At 36.0% G+C, this 20,296-nt stretch overlaps 1 protein-coding gene and 1 pseudogene across 36 annotated transcripts in view; one reads left to right on the forward strand and one right to left on the reverse strand.

Moving 5' to 3' along the window:
* GABPB1 (GA binding protein transcription factor subunit beta 1) overlaps positions 1-20,296 on the reverse strand; it is a 72,377-nt gene that overhangs the window by 23,277 nt on the left and 28,804 nt on the right. For 24 of the 36 annotated variants that reach the window (XM_086320894.1, XM_086320880.1, XM_086320869.1 and 21 more), the window contains exons 2-4: positions 8,655-8,762; positions 3,494-3,661; positions 1,643-1,837 (exon numbers count right to left, since the gene is read on the reverse strand). In XM_086320894.1, the coding sequence (XP_086177020.1) occupies positions 1,643-1,837; positions 3,494-3,661; positions 8,655-8,762 (471 nt within the window). Of the gene's footprint in view, positions 1-1,642; positions 1,838-3,493; positions 3,662-8,654; positions 8,763-11,174; positions 11,297-20,296 lie in introns of all 36 variants that reach the window. The other 12 variants (XM_086320891.1, XM_086320888.1, XM_086320878.1 and 9 more) reach the window with 2 other exon arrangements.
* On the forward strand, positions 13,929-14,169 carry LOC147364421 (mitochondrial import receptor subunit TOM6 homolog pseudogene; annotated as a pseudogene).

Raw genomic sequence — 20,296 nt, forward strand, 5'->3', positions numbered from 1 at the left:
TCCCTGGTGGGCCAGTGTTTAGGACTCTGTGCTTTCAATGCTAAGGGTGTAGGTTCAGCTCTTGGCTAGGGAACTAAGATCTTACAAGCTGTGCGGAGGGGAAAGGAAAAAAAAAAAAATATATATATATATATACACACACATGTATGTATTACAACTGAAAGATATTCTGCTGCCCTGTAGTTAGAGAAAACAAATTATTTAAATCAAAATTATATTCTCTACTATGTTTGGCAATATATAACACTACCTATATAAAGCACATCCTTCCCAATTGTTCTCCATCCTCAATTCTAGGCCCCAAACTGCAGTCAGAAGAAAAAAAAATTGAAAGAAGCACAGCATGTGTTTATTTCCCTGAATATACAACATATTTTAAGTAACTAGGTGAAGTTCAATAGACTCATAGGGTCTTACAGAAGAGTTCTACTGGGAAGAAGAACAAGAAGCAATAAGTAAAGAAGATAATTTACATCAATATTGTCTAGCTAAAGAAAAGAGACGTAATGCTGGTTATTAGGAAAACTTGTCCAAAAGCCATAAATAACTGTGTTCATAAACAGACTTTTTTGAGGATGGTGAAAAAATAAACCGATCAGAATGATGAAGACTACCATTACTCACCAAGGGGACATTATTATGGTTACTTAAAAAAAACTTCAGTGGGAGGACAACAGAGTTGAAAAATGATATGGTATCCAAACATGCAATAAAATAATTAATAGAATAAAATGTCTAGAAGGGAATTCAGAACCTTAAAAACACCGAAACTCATCAGTTTATCTAATCTTCTAATGTTACATGCAAAGACTATGGTCTTATAATTAGGAAAATAAACAGTAATGAACAAAAAGGAAGTGAAAGAGGAATAGGTCTGTCCAAAATAATGTCCAAAATGAAAAACTATAAGCTAAATAATACCCTGAGGAAACCAGGGTCGAAAAAGAAAAATCTATCCTGTTGTACATTGCAACATTATTTTCAATAGCTAGAACATGGAAGCAAGCTAGATGCCCATCGACAGATGAATGGATAAAGAAGTTGTGGTACATATACACAATGGAATATCACTCAGCCATAAAAAGGAACACATTTGAGTCAGTTCTGATAAGGTGGATGAACCTAGAACCTATTATACAGAGTGAAGTGAGTCAGAAAGAGAAAGATAAATATCGTATTCTAACACACATATATGGAATCTAAAAAAATGGTTCTGAAGAATTTATTTACTGGGCAGCAATGGAGAAACAGACATAGAGAATAGACTTACGGACATGGGGAGAGGGGAAGAGAGGGTGAGATGTATGGAAAGAGTAACATGGAAACTTACATTACCATATGTAAAATAGATTCCCAATGGGAATTTGCTGTATGGCTCAGGAAACTCAAACAGGGGCTCTGTGTCAACCCAGAGGGATGGGATGGGGAGGGAGATGGGAAGGAGGCTCAAAAGGGAAGGGATATATGTATACCTATGGCTGATTCATGTTGAGGTTGGACAGAAAACAACAAAATTCTGTAAAGCAACTATACTTCAATTAAAAAATAAATTTAAAAAAAAAACCTATAAGCTAAATAGTTAAATCATTCATATGACAGAGATCTTTATTATTTTCTATTTTAAGTTAAAGCCAAAAGTTACCTGTAGTATCTCTGCTAAATCTTCATTTCCATTGTCTATTGAAATATCAAATGCAGTTTTACAAAATTTACTTTGCGTGTGTACATCAGCACCATATTTGATTAAAAGTTCCACCACCTCTTGATGATTGTGTTCCGTGGCCCAATGTAAAGCTGTCATCTTCAACATGTCCTTTGCATTAACATCAGCACCATGCTATAAAAATATTTCAAAATAAGAAATTTCTAAAATATGAAATATAAAAAAGTCCTGATATGAAAATACTAACCATTGTGCTTTAAACCAAGAATTTGTTACTAACATGATCAACTCTTATTTCTGTGTGCTGAATAATCCATGTTCCCAGAATCACCATACATTTGTTACTTAGTCAGTTTCCTATCATGCTGGCTTTCCCAACTGCCTTCTTTCTAATTTCTCAGGAATACAGCAATTATTGTTTCAGCCACCCAGTCATGAGCATGAAGGGCTAAATGGCATAAGGAGTGAAGGAAAACCATATGGCTTCCTCCAAAACCCTCCAGCCCCTTATTTACACAAAAATATCCTTTGCTTTCAAAACCAGTGCAATATAATGAATTAATAGGGATCTTTCTAGAGGTACACTATTCATAATGGTAGTCACTAGACATATGTAGTCTGAATACAGATGTTGTGTATATAAATACACAGGAATTCAAAGACATCACACCAAAAAAAGGATGTAAAACATCTCAGTAATAATTTTATACTGATTCATATTGAAATAATTTTTTATACATACTGAATTAAATAAAATATAATATGAAAAACTTTTTTTTACTTTTTAAATGTAGCTAATAGAAAATCTAGAATTACATATGATTTGTATTTATGGCTTACACTGTATATTTTTTAGATAAGTTGATCTAGAGGCTAGAATAAAAAAGATTAAGAATATCTACATCTAAAAAAAAAAAAAAAGAATATCTACATCTAACACTCTCTGTTTCAGAATTTTCTCTTTGGCATTTAGATGATTAAAGAAAAAGCCCTGTCCATACTAGTTTGTTAATTATCCAAACTAACATTCCCTTCAATGTACATTTAAAATGTGTTGAGTAAGACAAAGTTATGGGTCGCTGATAGCAAAGACCAAGATCTAAGAAATAAACTGTCTGACTTAACTAAAAACATACATACAAAATTTTTCCCCCCACAAAATAAAACTTTAAGATAATTTTCATTTAAATGAATGGTTACACACAAAAAGTGAGATAACAGGCATAGAAAAGGCAGACATTCAATCAAACTGAGACAGGCTGGGACCTGAGACCCTTTGCTGCAGTGCCTACACCTGGACAAATATCTCCTCTAGCAACAGAATACAGAGAAACCATGGGGACTAAAAATAACTGCATGTGTGATTGGGGCAAATTATGAACATTAAATACAAAACGACCAAAATCCCAACTGCCACTTCTGAGGTGTTAGGAGCAAAAGCTGGGTACTATACACAGCTCCACCAAGGGGGAGGGCAGTCCACTCAAGCAACCCCTCCTACCTAATGGCTGGACTGGCCCCTACCCTCACCCTATTTAAGGGACCAGCTTCTCCCTCCTCAAAGAATGAGCAAGAGAACCTGTTACCTATTTTCACTCCCTCATGCTGAAGCACAAGTCCCTAAAAAGCCCTGCCTGAATTTCTTTTTATTTTTTTCTTTCCTGCCTGAATTTCTTGTCTGGTCTCTTACTAACTTCTATTGATTAAGGAGTCCAAGGACCCTGGCCAGTAACAAAACTAGTTCCCTTCTCCCTCTTACAAAACCACTATGGTTTTATAAACCTTTGTGGGCTGACTTTCAAAAGCAGAGTAGAAAAAGAGAACACATACCTTAAGCAAAACTTCCACTATGCTGGCGTGGCCCTCAGAGGCGGCCATATGCAATGGCGTTCGGTCCACTTTGGTTCTGGCATCTCTACTTACACCAGCTCGGAGTAGTACTTCTGTGGTGGAATAATGTCCATACTGTGCTGCCAGATGAAGTGGAGAAGTTCCCAGCTACACCACAAGAAAAAAAAAAAAACCCACACGTATAGTCATTTTTAAATATAATTCTATTTCTACCTTCTATTTTATATATTGTGTCCACAGAGCAAGCAGATTATCTTTTTATCAAATGTTAACAACAGTAACTCAAAACTGAAAAGGAGTAATTTTTGCTGATCACAGTCTCTTCAAAGGAACCTTCAAGAAGTCCCATTCGTTTCTCAGTGAGGAAGAAAAGTCAATATTTTATTTAATTCAAACGTGCTGTATTTTTTTATCAGATAAATAGTCTAAACAAAATTAATTTCATCAGAAATTAGAGTTTGAGAAATTTTTGAGTACTAGGATGTTTTCCCTATACTACTCACACAAAACTTCTTTTCATCTATGAAACTCATATCAAATAAATGTTAGTGTATATTTTTACATTAAACTCTTTCATAGGAATTACAGCACCTCAGTAATCTTTTTAAAGGAGTTCATACAGTCATTTTTCAAGGGAAAAATCTAATCTGAGGTGCATTGCCAAAGGTGAGTTAAGACAGATCCAAAATTCACAGCAGAAACTAACACAACACTGTAAATCAACTATTCAGTTCAGTTCAGTTCAGTCGCTCAGTCATGTCCGGCTCTTTGCGACGCCATGAACTGTAGCACGCCAGGCCTCCCTGTCCATCACCAACTATATGTGCCAATAAAAATTTTTTAAAAAAGAACCAAAACAGAGCCCAGTTCTCCTGAAATTGATTCCATGTGGCCCAGTCACTACATTAACACAACATTCATACAGGGGAAATACATACTAATATGTGAAGAAGAGCTTTATCAGAGGTTTAATTTTTAACAGGTCAAAATTAGAATTATATTATATCCCAAGCATTTAGAAGCACAGAAAGTCCCTACAACTCTATGATTATCAAGGCATTCATTTTAAAGAACCAAGATAGTTCACTAGAACACGTGATTTGCTAACACCACTACAGTAATAATAGCAACTAAGGCTTCTGTTTCCATAGCAAGCACTATTCTAAGGCCTTTACACTTATTATCTCATTTAATCTCCTTATAACATAGGTACTATTACTATCCTCATTTGGCAGTAAAAGAAACTAAGCACAAAGAGGTTATTAATATGCCTGAAGTCACACAGCAAGAGTCATAATACAAAGCTAGGCATGTGCTCTTAATACATGGTAAAAATGGAAATCACTTACCCTTGGAATACTTATTTTAGTACTATTAAAAGCCTTGTATTTTTAAGGGATGGTCATTCCAGCAGATCAAAGAAGATTCTTAAACAGTCCTTTCTTTCTCCATATTCTATTCTGTTTCTTAAACTGGCCCTTTCTATACTCTTATATTCTAATATTTAATAAGTATCTCAGCAGCCCATTTAGCAGCCATGAGCTCTACTTAGTATGCTATAAGGTTTATTTTTTCTTCTTGAGACCTTACCTTTTTGGTTGATGATACAAAAAATACATATATATATTCATACATATATGTAGTTTAAAGGGAAAAAATAAGGTAAACACCATCACAGTCTAGAAATAAAACATTACCAAAATTTAAAATCTTTCTACATGCCACTCCCTAAAAAACCCTTCCTTAATCCCTGAAGTTGGGATAAACATTGTTTTACTTTGCTTTTCTTATTATTACTATATATCTCTAAGTAATATACTTTGGTTCTGCCTGCTGAGCTTTACTTAAATAGAATCACATTTCATGTATTTCCCTGAGACTTGCCTTCTTTTGCATAACATCCTAAGATTCACCCATGTTGATGAATTTAAGTGTGGTTCACTTATTTTCTATGCTTTGTAACTTTCTACCAAGTGAATAAGCCACAATTAATTTAACCAATCTATTCTGAACATTAAAATTTTTAGTTTTTTGTTATTATGAATAATGCTGCTACTAAAAATAGTCTTATACATGTCTCAAGTTTATTAACAAGAGTTTCCTTTGGGAATATTCTTTGAAGTTCAATAGCTATTCCTTAGGGCAGGTACATATTCAGACTTACAAGGTACTGCCAAATTGTCCTCCAAAATGTTTGTATCAATATATGAATCTCCTCACCAATAGCTGGTACTGCCAGACTTAATTTTGTTTTTGCTAATCTGGTGAATATGCAATAGTATTTCATGATTTTACTTTGCATTTGCCCAATTTTAATGTACCTGAGCATCTTTTCATGTTTATTGATCATTTAAACTTTCACTTTAGTAAAGTACCATATCAAGCTATTTGCCCTATCTCCTTTGTCATTACTGTCATGGGAATTTCTACGTATTATTGACAATTTTTCTTAAGGTTTTTGGGTGTTTTTTCAAGGTTTTTTTTTTTAATGGAAGTATAACTGATTTACAGTATTATATTAGTTTCAGGTATATAGCCTAGTCATTCAGTATTTCTATAGATTATACTTCATTAAAAGTTATTATAAAATAATGGCTACAATTCCCTGTGTTATACAATATATCTTTGTTGCATATCTATTTTATACATAGTTTGTATCTCTTAATCCTATATCCTATTTTGTCCCTCCTGGCTTCTCTCTCCCTACTAGTTTGTTTTCTATATCTGTGAGTCCAGTTTCTATTTTGCTATATATATTTATAGATTCCACAAACAAGTGGGATCATACAGTATTTGTCTTTCTCTAACTTACATTGCTACAAATGGCAGAATCTCATTCTTTTATAGCTGAGTAATATTCCACATCTTCTGTATCCATTTTTGTGTTGGTAGACACTCAGATTTCTTTTATATCTTGGCTATTACAAATAGCACTGCTATGAACATTGGGGTACATGCAGCTCTTCAAATTGAGAGTTTTCATTTTTTCCAGATAAGATACCCAGGAGTGGAACTGCTAGATCACACTAGCAGTATGATACTAGTGGAACTGCTAGATAGTTCTATTTTTAATTCTTTGTGGAACCTCCACACCATTTTCCATAGTGACTGCACCAGTTTACTTCCCCATCAACAGTGCACAAGAATTTCCTTTTCTCCACATTCTAGCCAATATTTATGTGAAGATTTTTTTGATGACAGCCATTCTAACAGGTGTGAGGCGATACCTCATTGGTGTTTCGAAGGCTTTTTTTTTTTGTCTTGATGTACTACAGGATCACAATGATGTGTCTAGATGTGTACTGATTGTTTTTATTGATCCTGCTGGAGATTTACTGGGTTACTTGAATCTGTGAGCTACCATCTTTCACCAGTCTTGGGAAATCTAAACCATTATCTTTTAAAAATAATTTCATCCCTATTCTCACTCTCCTTGTAGATTTATGATCAGATATATGTTAGACTTTCTCACACACTAGCCTTCAGGACTCCTGACATCATTCATATTTTCTATTCTTCTCTGTGCTGCACTGTGGATGATTTTTATTTACTAATTTTCTCTTCAGCTGCTCCTCATCTGTTGTTAAAATTTTATCTACAGTCCTTATAAGTCTGCTTAATGCTATCAGTTGTTCCAGTGGGTTATTATCCAAGTTGCTTTGTGTCCCTGTGTCTTCAATTATTTCTGAACATTCATTTTTCGTGGAATTTCATTTGTGGATATAAAGTCTGGGATGAAGTAGGTCCCTCCAAAAAGGATATTCATTTGCTCATGTCAGAGACCTGGGGAAACTTCTAGTCCAAAGATCACTTTAAATTCATTTTTCACTTCATGGTTTTGCAGAATATATAAGTATTTATTAGTTAAGGCCACAAATGTTTGACTCCAAATTCACATCAACAAAAATTTTCCTCTCTCCATTTGATACTTAGATCAGGCCGGTTGATTTGTCTTGCAGTATCCAACAGGGGCAAGGGCAGGCAGGAGAAGGAAGGGTATTTCTGGTTTACCCTTACCATGAAGGTACATCTCTCTGGGATTCCAGTATTATGGGGAAAGTATCTCTATAAGACTTCTCTGTGTGAGCAGTCTCAGGTCTTCCTCTAAAGTCACCTATGCCAGGGAGGTGGGAAAACCAACAAGCAAATAGACATACTGAGTCGGTAAATGTTCTAAGTGTGAAATTTCTCTGGCTCTGGCCTTCGCCTGGTTTTTCAGGTTGATAATCCCTGTCTAACTCATTGGTGGACTAACAATTTTTTTTTTTTTAATATTCAGTCAAAAAATCTTTATCTTTTAAAGACAGGTGCTGAAATCTATGGATGAAACAAAATGGTTCCTGAAATTTACTTTAAAATAATACAAAACAAAGAAAGTAAATGGGACTACAGAGAAAACAAGACTCATCTGATTTGATAATTTTTGAAGGGTATGCAGGGGTTAATGTGTTTGAAATTTTCCATAATAAAAAAATTTGTTCTGAATAAAAAATAAAAAAGAACATGGAACAAGTAAGCTAAAAACAACAAAATCAAAACTCTGGAATTTTTAGTCATTACCAGTGGGAGAATTAATCCAGATTCTTAACCCTCCATACTACCAAGAACATCCCTTTTGATTTACCTGCAGAATTGAATAGTTAAGGTTTTTATCTTCTTCACAATTGCCTTCTATAATTACTAAGAACTCCTTCCCATATCTTTCTTCCTTCTGGGTCATGTTTGTAATAGTTTCACAAGTATCAATTGAAATGCAAACATTTTTACTTTTTAGAATCAATTATAACATTAACACCAAATTTGTTTTTTCTGAATTATAAATTCTATCTATGCTATTTATAAGGCCTTTAAATTAAATCTCAAGCAGCTACCTTTTACATTCATCCTACATTACTGAAATGCATAATTTAAGGAAAAATCCATGGTTGGACAGAATATTTAGATAAGGTTGTCCAATATTTTTTTTAAAAAACTATATAAAAAAAAGCTGTAAGTCTAAAACTGCAAACAAATTTGCAAAGAAAAAAATTACTTTTCACCATTTATAAACACAATACTGACTAAACTTTTAACTGGAAAAACAAAAAGTGAGAACAAGAAGAAAGAAAAAAAAACCCACAATGTTAAAATCATTCTTTACCCAGTCTGTAGTAAAAGGAGCTCCATTAGCCATCAAAATACGAACTTCATCATCTTGACCTGCTCGTGCCGCTTCTAAAAGCTTCTTTCCCAAATCTACCAGGGACATCTAAACAAAACACAGGTGAATGTAACATCTCCATTTATATATTATGACATGACTTCTTTCCCCTTCTATCTTTATTAATAAGTCATTTCTCAATTATCTCTTTAAAAGGTTGTGATATAGTTAATCTGAAACTACAGATCACACAAAAGTAATTTTTATTTGAACTTTGGAAGCAGATTTTTCTTTCTTATTAAATTTTTACCTAGGGTAATAAAATTAGTTTGAATTCTCTGAACATAGCTAGTAAAAAAAAAAAAAAAAATAGAAGAGGTAAGAGGTAGAGAAAGCTTGTCTAGAATGTAAAACTAGCAACAAACTGTTTTCACCGGAGGAGCTGCAGCAATAAAATTAGCTCGCAAATATAAACATAAATAAAGTAAATACATTACCCTCTTTAACTGGTAAAAATTTAAAATAAATCTATCATAATTTTCTTTTGTAAATGTGCTCAGAACTTGAAAATAAGTATTTTCAATCCTTGTACAGGGATTTGCATGTATGTTCTTTCAGAAAAGGCACAATTTACATTTAATGACAATAAGGAAAAGAGAGTCTAACAGTATTATCAATAGAGTATGTGTCTCACTAAGCATCTATAAAGTAAGTATGCCCTGTAACTGAAATCCTGAATACAAGATACACAAGGTATCTGAAAAAAACTAACGTCACAGTCTAGGGAGTGGGTGGGTGTGTGTATTGTCTTGAATAGGAAATACTGAAATATCTGTTGGGGAAAGAGCATAACAGGAATATGTAGGGAAAGAAAGATTTTTAAAGTATCAGAAATGCTCGAATCCAAGGGAGAAGAAAGTTCCCAAATCCAGAAAGACTATTCAATGATGTTATATGTATCCACAGGAAAGGCAACAGGTAGAATACGAAGGTTGTATGGAAGGGAAGATAGACAACACCTTAAATTTACACAAGAAACATGACTGGCGCATGAATTTGTCTCAAAAAGTGAATACTGTTTGAGTTGAGGGGAAATAAATTATAAGAGAGGAGTGTCAGGTTGATTAGTGTATCCCAGTCTGCTATGAACAAGTATTATCTAGGAAGAGGGGAAAGGCGTATGTGTTGAGAAGGATGTCGACAGAGCTCAGAGAGGTTATTTATACCAGAAAGGAACAGAATGCATCACACATAGAGGTGTTAGGAAATCTAAAAGGGCTGGTTAAAAAATGTCCCCAAAAGAACATGTTTGTGCTTAAATTATTCTGTTTTTTAGTAGATTTCATAACACAGAAATAACAAACAGAAAGAGTAACCAGGAATAGATGTTAATACTGGGTGACTAGGTGAGATGCTTATGTCCAAAACAGGCATTTGTCACTAGACAGGAAAGAATTTCTTATAGCTGTTCAATCTGTAAGAATACAAATAATTCATAATGTAACCTACGTGAAAAATAAGAAAAACAACCATATGCTCTTGTGGATTTTATGGGGGGGGCGGTTTATATGCCTTTTTGTGACACAACATTTTCACTCTTGAGTTTCTGATATTCTTTTCTTTTTCCTCCCATTCTCTTATTCATACCTTGCTGTAGTCACCGGAACCCAAAATATTCCATTATCCCACTAAAAGTACTAAAATCAAAAGAGGTTATTGTTCTTCAATGAAGAATTTTTCCTAGGGAATATGTACCAGCTGGATGTGAATTAACATCATATTCACTAGGCAAAGAATCTACAATAATAATGTCCTACACTAAAGGCTGCTGCTGCTGCTAAGTCGCTTCAGTCGTGTCTGACTCTGTGCAACTCCATAGACGGCAGCCCACCAGGCTCCGCCGTCCCTGGGATTCTCCAGGCAAGAACACTTGAATGGGTCGCCATTTCTTTCTCCAATGCACGTAAGTGAAAAGGGAAAGTGAAGTCGCTCAGTCGTGTCCGACTCTTCGTGAACCCATGGACTGCAGCCTACCAGGCTCCTCCATCCATGGGATTTTCCAGGCAAGAGTACTGGAGTGGATAAGGTAAAAAAGAAAGACGCCTGTTCTACAGAGGCAGAGCAAAATCTAAACTGGCCATACTAACAAAGATAGTAATGGATGACCAAAATTTCATATTAACCTGCTTTTACAATGAAATAAGTCTTTCCCCCAAATATGCATTTTAAAATATGTCTTCAGTTCAGTTCAGTCACTCAGTCGTGTCCGACTCTTTGCAACCCCATGAATCGTTAAGCACACCAGGCCTCCCTGTCCATCACCAACTCCTCAAGTTCACTCAAACTCATGTCCATCGAGTCGGTGATACCATCCAGCCATCTCATCCTCTGTCGTCCCCTTCTTACATAGTAATAAATCAATCTGCATTCATTCCGCACACATACTGCCTGATGGGTCCTTTGGCTATATGGAGGCATTTTAGGGATTACTTGGGAGGAAGGATGGGATGAATACTTAACCTTCATTTAAAGGGCAAGTGTCAGGGATACTAGAGGTCCAGCAATGCCGGGAACAATCCAGTATGGCAAACAACTGTCACATGTTGGCTGACTTTCAAAGGTCCCACTGAATATATCTAAAACTAGAAATAAATAATAAGTAAACACAATGTATTTTCCCACAGTATTAATGAATCCCAAATTTTCTAGAATGCAACAATTCATCTCTTTCATTCAGAACTTTAAGAGTTTTTCACCATTTTGGAAAATGATGTCACCAATGCCAATACCACTTGGGTACCTGAATCGCCAATATAATACTACACTGTAACCAGCTTTCACAGTTATTACATTCATAGTGATTCTATGTACAGGTACAAGCATTTCACTACCTTCTGCTTCATCTAGTGCAATCTGCTCCAGTACTTACATATTGAAATACACATATTATTATAAATTGCTTTTCTTCTACTTCCCTTTATATTGAAATTAGGGAGATACAATGATTTTTAAGTTGTACAGATAATATTAACTATAGCTTTCATTTCAAGCTAGGAGAGTATGCAAAATAAAATATTTATTATAAAAGCAAAACTAATGAATATAATAAGATTGAAAAATCAACAGAAGAACATACATGTGAGATCAAATAAGACCAAAGTCAAAGATGCTCTAATTTTCTTGTCAAGATAGTAAAAGTTAGGATGATAAAAATACTAAAATATAGCAATTTCACTCATACTTCTCACCAGACAGGAACCATGAACACTACAGTAGAATAATCGACCCTTAGAGGAGCTCAATTTTGTTAGGACAACAAAATTGACCAAGGGGACCATAGCTCCACATCAAGCCATCAGTTTACTTACTTCATTATCTATATATTAAATCCTCAGAGATAAAGACTTAGATTTATATAAAATCACTTAAAGACTTAGCAGAAAAGATTGCTTTTTTGCTTTAGCAAAGTGGCAAATATCTTTCCCACAAGCAAATGGAGAAGCCTAATTCAATTCAATAAATTTTAATGAAGGTTTAAAATATTTACTGAAAATATATTATGTGTATGGTACTGAATGCCACTTAGTTTAAAACTCTCTTCTTCTTGAGAAGAAAACACAACAAAACCCACTGCAGAAAACTCCCTCTTGAATTTCTTTACTATTTCTAAAACAGCTTATCATAATCTGATATAAACCATTTTTAAAATCCAATTAAAATGTATGTTAATAAAATCTATAGAAGAACTTCAAAGTGTCTATGAACTAGCTACTTTTGCTCCAAAGTACCTGCTGAGAGGGCCATCTAGTGGTAACAGAACTTACTACCAGTAATTAATTTGAAAAGTCTTTTTTGATTTGAATTTCTGTAATTCACAGTTCAGCAGTAGCCACAGGACTGGAAAAGGTCAGTTTTCATTCCAAACCCAAAGAAAGGCAATGTCAAAGAATATTCAAACTACCACACAATTGCACTCATCTTACACGCTAGCAAAGTAATGCTCAAAATTCTACAAGCTAGACTTCAACAGAAAGTGAACCAGGAACGTCCAGATGTTCAAGCTGGATTTAGAAAAGGCACAGAAACCAGAGATCAAATTGCCAACATCCATTTGATCATAGAAAAAGCAAGAGAATTTCAGAAAAACATCTATTTCTGCTTCATTGACTACACTAAAGCCTTTGACTGTGAGTATCACAACAAACTGGAATATTCTTCAAGAGACAGGAATGTCAGACCACCTTACCTGCCACCTGAGAAACCTGTATACAGGTCAAGAAATAACAGTTAGAACCAGACATGGAACAAGAGACTGGCTCCAAATTGGGAAAGGAGTACATCAAGGCTGTATATTGTCACCCTGCTTATTTAACTTATATGCAGGGTACATCATGTGAAATGCCAAGGTGGATGAAGCACAAGCTGGAATCAAGATTGCCGGGAGAAATATCAATAACCTCAGATATGCAGATGACACCACCCTTATGGCAGAAAGCAAACAGGAACTAAAGAGCCTCTTGATGAAAGTGAAAGAGCAGAGTGGAAAAGCTGGTGTAAAACTCAACATTCAAAAAACACAGATTATAGCATCCGGTCCCATCACTTCATGGCAAACAGATGGGGAAACAATGGAAACTGTGACAAACAATTTTCCTGGCCTCCAAAATCACTGCAGATGGTGACTGCAGCCATAAAATTAAAAGATGCTTGCTTCTTCAAGGAAAAGCTATGAACAACCTAGACAGTATAGTAAAAACCTGAGACATTACTTTGCCAACAAAGGTCCATCTAGTCAAAGCTATGGTTTTTCCAGCTGTCATGTATGGATGTGAGAGTTGGACCATAAAGAAAGCTGAGCACTGAAGAATTGATGCTTTTGAACTGTGATGTGGAGAAGACTCTTAAGAGCCCCTTGGACTGCAAGGAGATCAAACCAGTCCATCCTAAAGGAAATCAGTCCTGCCTATTCATTGGACTGATGAAGGACTGATGCTGAAGCTGAAACTCCAATACTTTGGCCACCTGATGTGAAGAACTGACTCATTTGAAAAGACCTGATGCTGGGAAAGATTGAAGACAGGAGAAGGGGACGACAGAAGATGAGATGGTTGGATGGTATCACTGACTCAACTGACATGAGTTTGAGTTGGCTCCAGGAGTTAGTGATGGACAGAGAAACCTGGCGTGCTTGCTATGTAGTCCATGGGGTCGCAAAGAGTTGGACACGACTGAGCGACTGAACTGAGAGTTCTTACGGAGAGTGGAGGTGCTGCTATGGCTTTCAGTGGGGCTGGCATGACCGCTGCAGCCTCAGCAAATGAAGCTCCCCAAATTCCAGACAACATTGGGAGACTGGCTTCAGGGCGTCTACTGCTTTGGAACCGACAGGAATGACTTCCAGAGGAACGTGATTCTCAATTTGGGACTCTTTGCTGCAAGAGTATGGCTGGCCAGAAATTTGAGTGACATTGACCTAATGGCACCTCAGCCTGGGTCTAGCTGTGAAGACACATAGAACCCCTGTGTGTGGTACTCGATCCTTCCAAAAACAGCCTCCAATCTGTGACCATCACAAGATTTGCCCTGATGGTGGCCGAAGTTTGATTCAGATGGCACCTTCCCTGCCCTGCCTGACTTCCTTTCTTTGCTGAGTCCGCTCATGTCACCCTTCTCTGGTCAGCATGCAGGCTTCAGCTCAAGTGTTGTCTTCTGTAAAATGCTGTACATAGATCCTAAGTTTCTGCAGGGGATGACCTTTGCTCTTATCCTGAGGAATAATCTAATGGTATTTTAACAAATAAAGCATGTACACAAAAATGATGCTGGGAAAGATTGAAGGCAGGAGGAGAAGGGGATGACAGAGGATGAGATGGTTGGATGGCATCACCGACTTGATGGACATTGAGTCTGAGCAAGCTCCAGGAGTTGATGATGGACAGGGAAGTCTGACGTGCTGCAATCCATGGGGTCACAAAGAGGCGGAAACCACTGAGTGACTGAACTGAACTGAATTCATAGTTCAAAAAGCTACTGTGAGAATTCCAGCATTTACTGGACATGAAAACTCTCTATAAAATGGAAATATTAGTTCTATGTGAACTATTAACACTCAAAAAAGAAAATGAATTAAAACACTTAGAAAATGTAAGCCTACTATAATATACTTAATAATAAACTTTGTCTCATTCAAAATTTTAGAATAAAATGTGCAATATCACCCCATGCTCAATGAGTACAATTATAAACCCAATAAAATTCTTCTAGTTTTTCATCAAGAAATTTAACACTATGTGTATATCTAAAGCTTTTAAAATTTTCACACTTTGACCTGGTAATTCCACTCATAGAAATCACAAGAAAACTATTTGAAATATCAATGTATATATAGTAGTGTTATTTAAAATTGGAAAACACTGAAATGCCTTACTACAAATAGTTAAATTAATATATACCATAAAGGAATATTGTAGTCTTTATATTTTTTTACTTTTTTGGATAATTTTGAGCATATATAAAAATAGACACAATAGTATAGTAAAATCCCACACAACCACCACAGAGCTTAAATACAGATTTTGCCCAGCACATTTCCCACCCACACTCATAAATACAAGATACTGTAATAGAGGAAAACAAATCTGACTCCATATTGGATCTGTTTCTTTTACCTTCACCTCTATATTCTATTGCTTTTGCTACAGGTTAAGAATATTGCCTACAGGGACTTCCCTGCAGTCCAGGTTAGGACTCTGCACTTCCACTGCAAGTGGCATGGGTTCGATCCCTGGTCAGGGAACTAAGGTCCCACATGCCTTACAATGTAGCAAAAAAATATATATATATACAGGATAGCCCATTCTCAATGCTCTGACCTTTAAAGTTGTAACAGTTTTCTATTCAAACAAAGACCAAAAAATACAGAATATATTAATAGCTCTTTTCCTCACCTTTGGGCATCTATATACAACATTCTACTGTAGTGTTGTAGGTCAATTATACCTTAAAAACAAACTCAAGGGAACAGATTTGTTGTAACCGGAGGTAGGGGGTGAGGAGAAGGGGTTGGATGAAAATAATCAAAAGGTACAAACTTCCAGTTATAAGAAGTTATAAGTAAGTACTGGGGTGTAATGTGCAACATGATTAATATAATTAATCAAGGTGGTAAGAAGCTTGACATTTTAACAGTATTGAGTCTTCTAATCCATGCAATTTCTCTGTTTCTGTAAATCTTTCTTGAATCCTTTCATCTTTGTCTCCCATTTATATGCAAACAAATCCTGCACACATTTTATTAAATTTATGCTTAAGTAAAAAAAAAAAAAAAAAAAACACTGCTGCGTGTGTGCTTAGTCACTCAGTCGTGTCCAACTCTTGCAATCCGATAAGACTGTAGCCACCAGGCTCCTCTGTCCATGGGATTCTGCAGGCAAGAATATTGGAGTGGGTTGCCATTTCCTTCTCCAACACTGCTGTATGTTATATATAAAAGTTGTGAAGGGAATAAATCCTAAGAGTTCTCACCACAAAATTTTTTATCTATATGAGATGGTGGACATTCACTAAAATTTACTTTGATAATCACTTCATGATGTATGTAAATCAAATCATTATGCTGTACACCTTAAAATTTATATAATGCAGTATATCAATTTTATCTTAATAAAACTGGAAAAATATATATATAAACATGTATATGTTTATATATATATATATATGGCATTCTTTTAGAAAAACTGCATGCAATGAATTTTCCATTATGAGACTAGATAGACTTTCCTTCTAAAAACTATAGGAAGATATAGCCTTAGTCCTTGTAAGACTTCACAAACTGATTTGGGGATGAAACATCCATAGATTATACTTTGGACTCTACTTCATCTTTGCAACTCACTGTCCCTTTACCTCATTCAACTACTAGTCTCTCTTAAATCACGTGTATTTATCCCAGAAAGAGACTGAGGATTGAAAATGAGTATGAGCATAGAATGGAGATAAGGCTAAAACTCTATTAGATCTGGACCAGTACACAGTTTTGAATTAACCAGGAAAGCATAACATACTTGTTTACTATAAAGTGGAACCAACCAACTGGGGGCTGTTGTAAGGCACAAGAGTGAAGTATCAACATCCAACAATAAGAATGCATACACTTTGATCTTTTCTTTCCAAGATTTCTATTTCCTTCCTTCCCCTCCACTACCTCTACTCCTATACACTCACAGCTTCATACTTTAAACATCACAATAGCCTCTTAGCTGACCTAACTCTGGTTTCTCCATCCTGCTGCCAGGCAATCTCCCTAAAATACAATTTCATTCAATTTAAATATTTCTATACGTGAGTCTCTAGGGGGCTTCCGCCAATACAGAAGACACAAGAGACTCGGGTTCCATCCCTGGGTTGGGAAGATCCCCTGGAGTTAGCAAATGGCAACATATTCCAGGATTCTTGCCTGGAAAATGCCATGGACAAAGGAGTCTAGCAGGCTACAGTCCACGCGGTTGCAAAGAGTCCGATACAACTTAGCAACTAAACACACAAATGTATGTGAGTCTCTACCATCAAAGAACTCATCATCTAGTAGAAAAGTCATACATTTCATGACCTCTTTCTCATCAGTACAATCATTTTGAAGAACAATTCATCAGTATCTAGTCGAGCTGAAGAAGCACCTACCCACTGATTCAGGGATTCCACTGCTAGGAAGCTAGCCTATTTCCTTGTATATTCTACAGCATGTGTACAAAGAGAGCAACATGTATGAGAATGTGTATAGAAATACTTTTTGTAATAGAAAAAAGAAAAGAAACTACAAGCGATTTAAGTATCGACAGAAAACTATTTTAAAAGTTTTTATTACAAAAATTTTCAAACATAGAAAAGTATATGTATATGTGTACATATGTGTGTGTGTGTACACAAACACACCTACCCATGTGCCCATCACCCACATTCTAAATTAAAAGTTGGCCATCTTGCTTCCTCCTGCTCCCTTCTAAAAACAAATGTACTTTAAAGCTGACAAACACTACATCTGGTTGTTACACCTCTAAATTAGTTTTGGTGGTGGTTTAGTTGCTAAGTCGTGTCCAACTCTTGGTAATCCCAAGGACTGTAGCCCGCCAGACTCCTCTGTCCATGGGATTTTCCAGGCAAGAATACTGGTGTGGGTTGCCATTTTCCTTCTCCGAAATTAGTTTCATTCTAAGGAAACTGATGCATCCCCATGTTCACTGCAGCATTATTTACAACAGCTAGGACATGGAAGCAAACTAAATATCCATCAACAGAAAGCATAACGATATTGTGTATGTGTCAAGCTTTATTATATTACTTCAAGACCAACCAGAACTCTGTGGATTTGCTTTGGCTCCATGTGAATATTCAATTACCAATGAACCTTTTGACTAACACTTTTATAATCCATTAATGATCCTGGCCCAAGTCAATTATTCCATAAAAGGTTGTAACAAATTGTGATTTCCAATTCTATAATTCTTTCTATATTTACTATCTGGCATTCCTCATTAACTATAATATAGTTTCTACTAAAAAAGCAGTTCAAATGTTTACTGATTTTCAGAGTAAAGAACAGGTATAAATGCCATTTCCATTTATTCTGGGTTTTTTTGTTCGTTTCTATACATTACTCTCCTTATTCTTTTTTATTTCAATCTGTCTCAATTTTGGCCAAGGGCTTCTTTGGGTTGGCTTTTGTGTCTGTGAAAGTTTTCCCACTTCTGACAAAACACGTTCCAGTTGTACTGTGTATGTTTCCGCCACAATCCTGGAATCAGTCATTTCTTGAGGAGCTCTGGATCCTAGGTAGAAGTATTTAAAGACCAAAACTGGAGCAAGAGCAGTACTCATTTTTACCAAAGGGACACACTTTTTCTAGGTCTTTTCCACGGGCAGAGCTAAGAAAGAAATATATATTTAGGTAGAATTAAGAAATAAATATTTTAAAACATAAATTCATACTGGCATTTATAATTCAACTTATCACTGTCAGGTTTTTTTGCTTCGTTTCTTTGAATTGTACGCTAGTATCTCTATTGCCTCCTAATATATAAACAAAAAGGGCTTCCCAGGTGGCTCAACAGTGAAGAATCTGCCTGCCAATAACAGGAATCTCAGGCTCAGTCCCTGGGTCAGGAAGATCCCCTGGAGAAGGAAATGGCAACCCACTACAATATTCTTGCCAGGATAATCCATGGGCAGAGTAACCTGGCAGGTTATAGTCCATGGAGTCACAAGTCAGACACAACTGAAGTGACTGAGCAAGCACACACAGAAGCATAAAACTTATGGATTTTACCCTACAATATATATCAAATGCTGTCAAAGTAAAAATATCAATAATTCCTAGGCATACATCCAGAGAAAACCATGATGTGAAACAATACACACATAACAGATTCCTCAGTCATAAGAAAGGAATGAAATACTGCCATATGCAGCAACATGGGCGGACCCAGAGATTATACACAGTGAAGGGAGTCAGACAGAAAAAGACAAGTATCACGTGACGGCACTTACATGTGGAATCTGGGGAAAAAAAGGTATAAATCAAATTGTTTTACAGCAGCACAGTACTCAGCTATGTGAAAATACTATTTTATTTTTAATTTAAAAAAATGAGTAACCTTTTACTCTGTAGCAATCAAGTCAAAATTTCAACCTACAGTTTAAGTTCGTGTATCAACTACTTCAACCTCATACATTCATTTCATCCAGTTTTCTAACCTCCCATTTAATAACCTCCAACAGTCATCAGAATCTAATAGTTCTTCCTAATTCCATACAAGCCCACCTTATTCCAGACCTCATATTTCCCATTTGCAATGGTCATGACCCTTTTTTCCAAATCCCAGATTTCAACCAACCAATTTCTTTAATTTTATTTTATTTTTTAATTTTACAATATTGTATTGGTTTTGCCATATATCAAAATGAATCCGCCACAGATATACATGTGTTCCCCCTCCTGAACCCTCCTCCCTCCTCCCTCCCCATGACGTCCCTCTGGGTCGTCCCGGTGCACCAGCCTCAAGCATCCAGTATCGTGCATCGAACCTGGACTGGCGACTCTTTCCATATATGACATTCTACATGTTTCAGTGCCATTCTCCCAAATCATCCCACCCTCTCCCTCTCCCACAGAGTCCAAAAGACTGTTCTATACATCAGTGTCTCTTCTGCTGTCTCGTATACAGGGTTATTGTTACCATCTTTCTAAATTCCATATATATGCATTAGTATACTGTATTGGTGTTTTTCTTTCTGGCTTACTTCACTCTGTATAATAGGCTCCAGTTTCATCCACCTCATTAGAACTGATTCAAATGTATTCTTTTTAATGGCTGAGTAATACTCCATTGTGTATATGTACCACTGCTTTCTTATCCATTCATCTGCTGATGGACATCTAGGTTGCTTCCATGTCCTGGCTATTATAAACAGTGCTGCGATGAACATTGGGGTACACGTGTCTCTTTCAATTCTGGTTTCCTCAGTGTGTATGCCAGCAGTGGGATTGCTGGGTCATAAGGCAGTTCTATTTCCAGTTTTTTAAGGAATCTCCACACTGTTCTCCATAGTGGCTGTACTAGTTTGCATTCCCACCAGCAGTGTAAGAG

This window comes from Bos grunniens, chromosome 10 (genome assembly GCF_055505025.1).
Source record: "Bos grunniens cultivar Pamir isolate PY7600 chromosome 10, Bosgru_T2T1.0, whole genome shotgun sequence".
Lineage (NCBI taxonomy): Eukaryota > Metazoa > Chordata > Mammalia > Artiodactyla > Bovidae > Bos > Bos grunniens.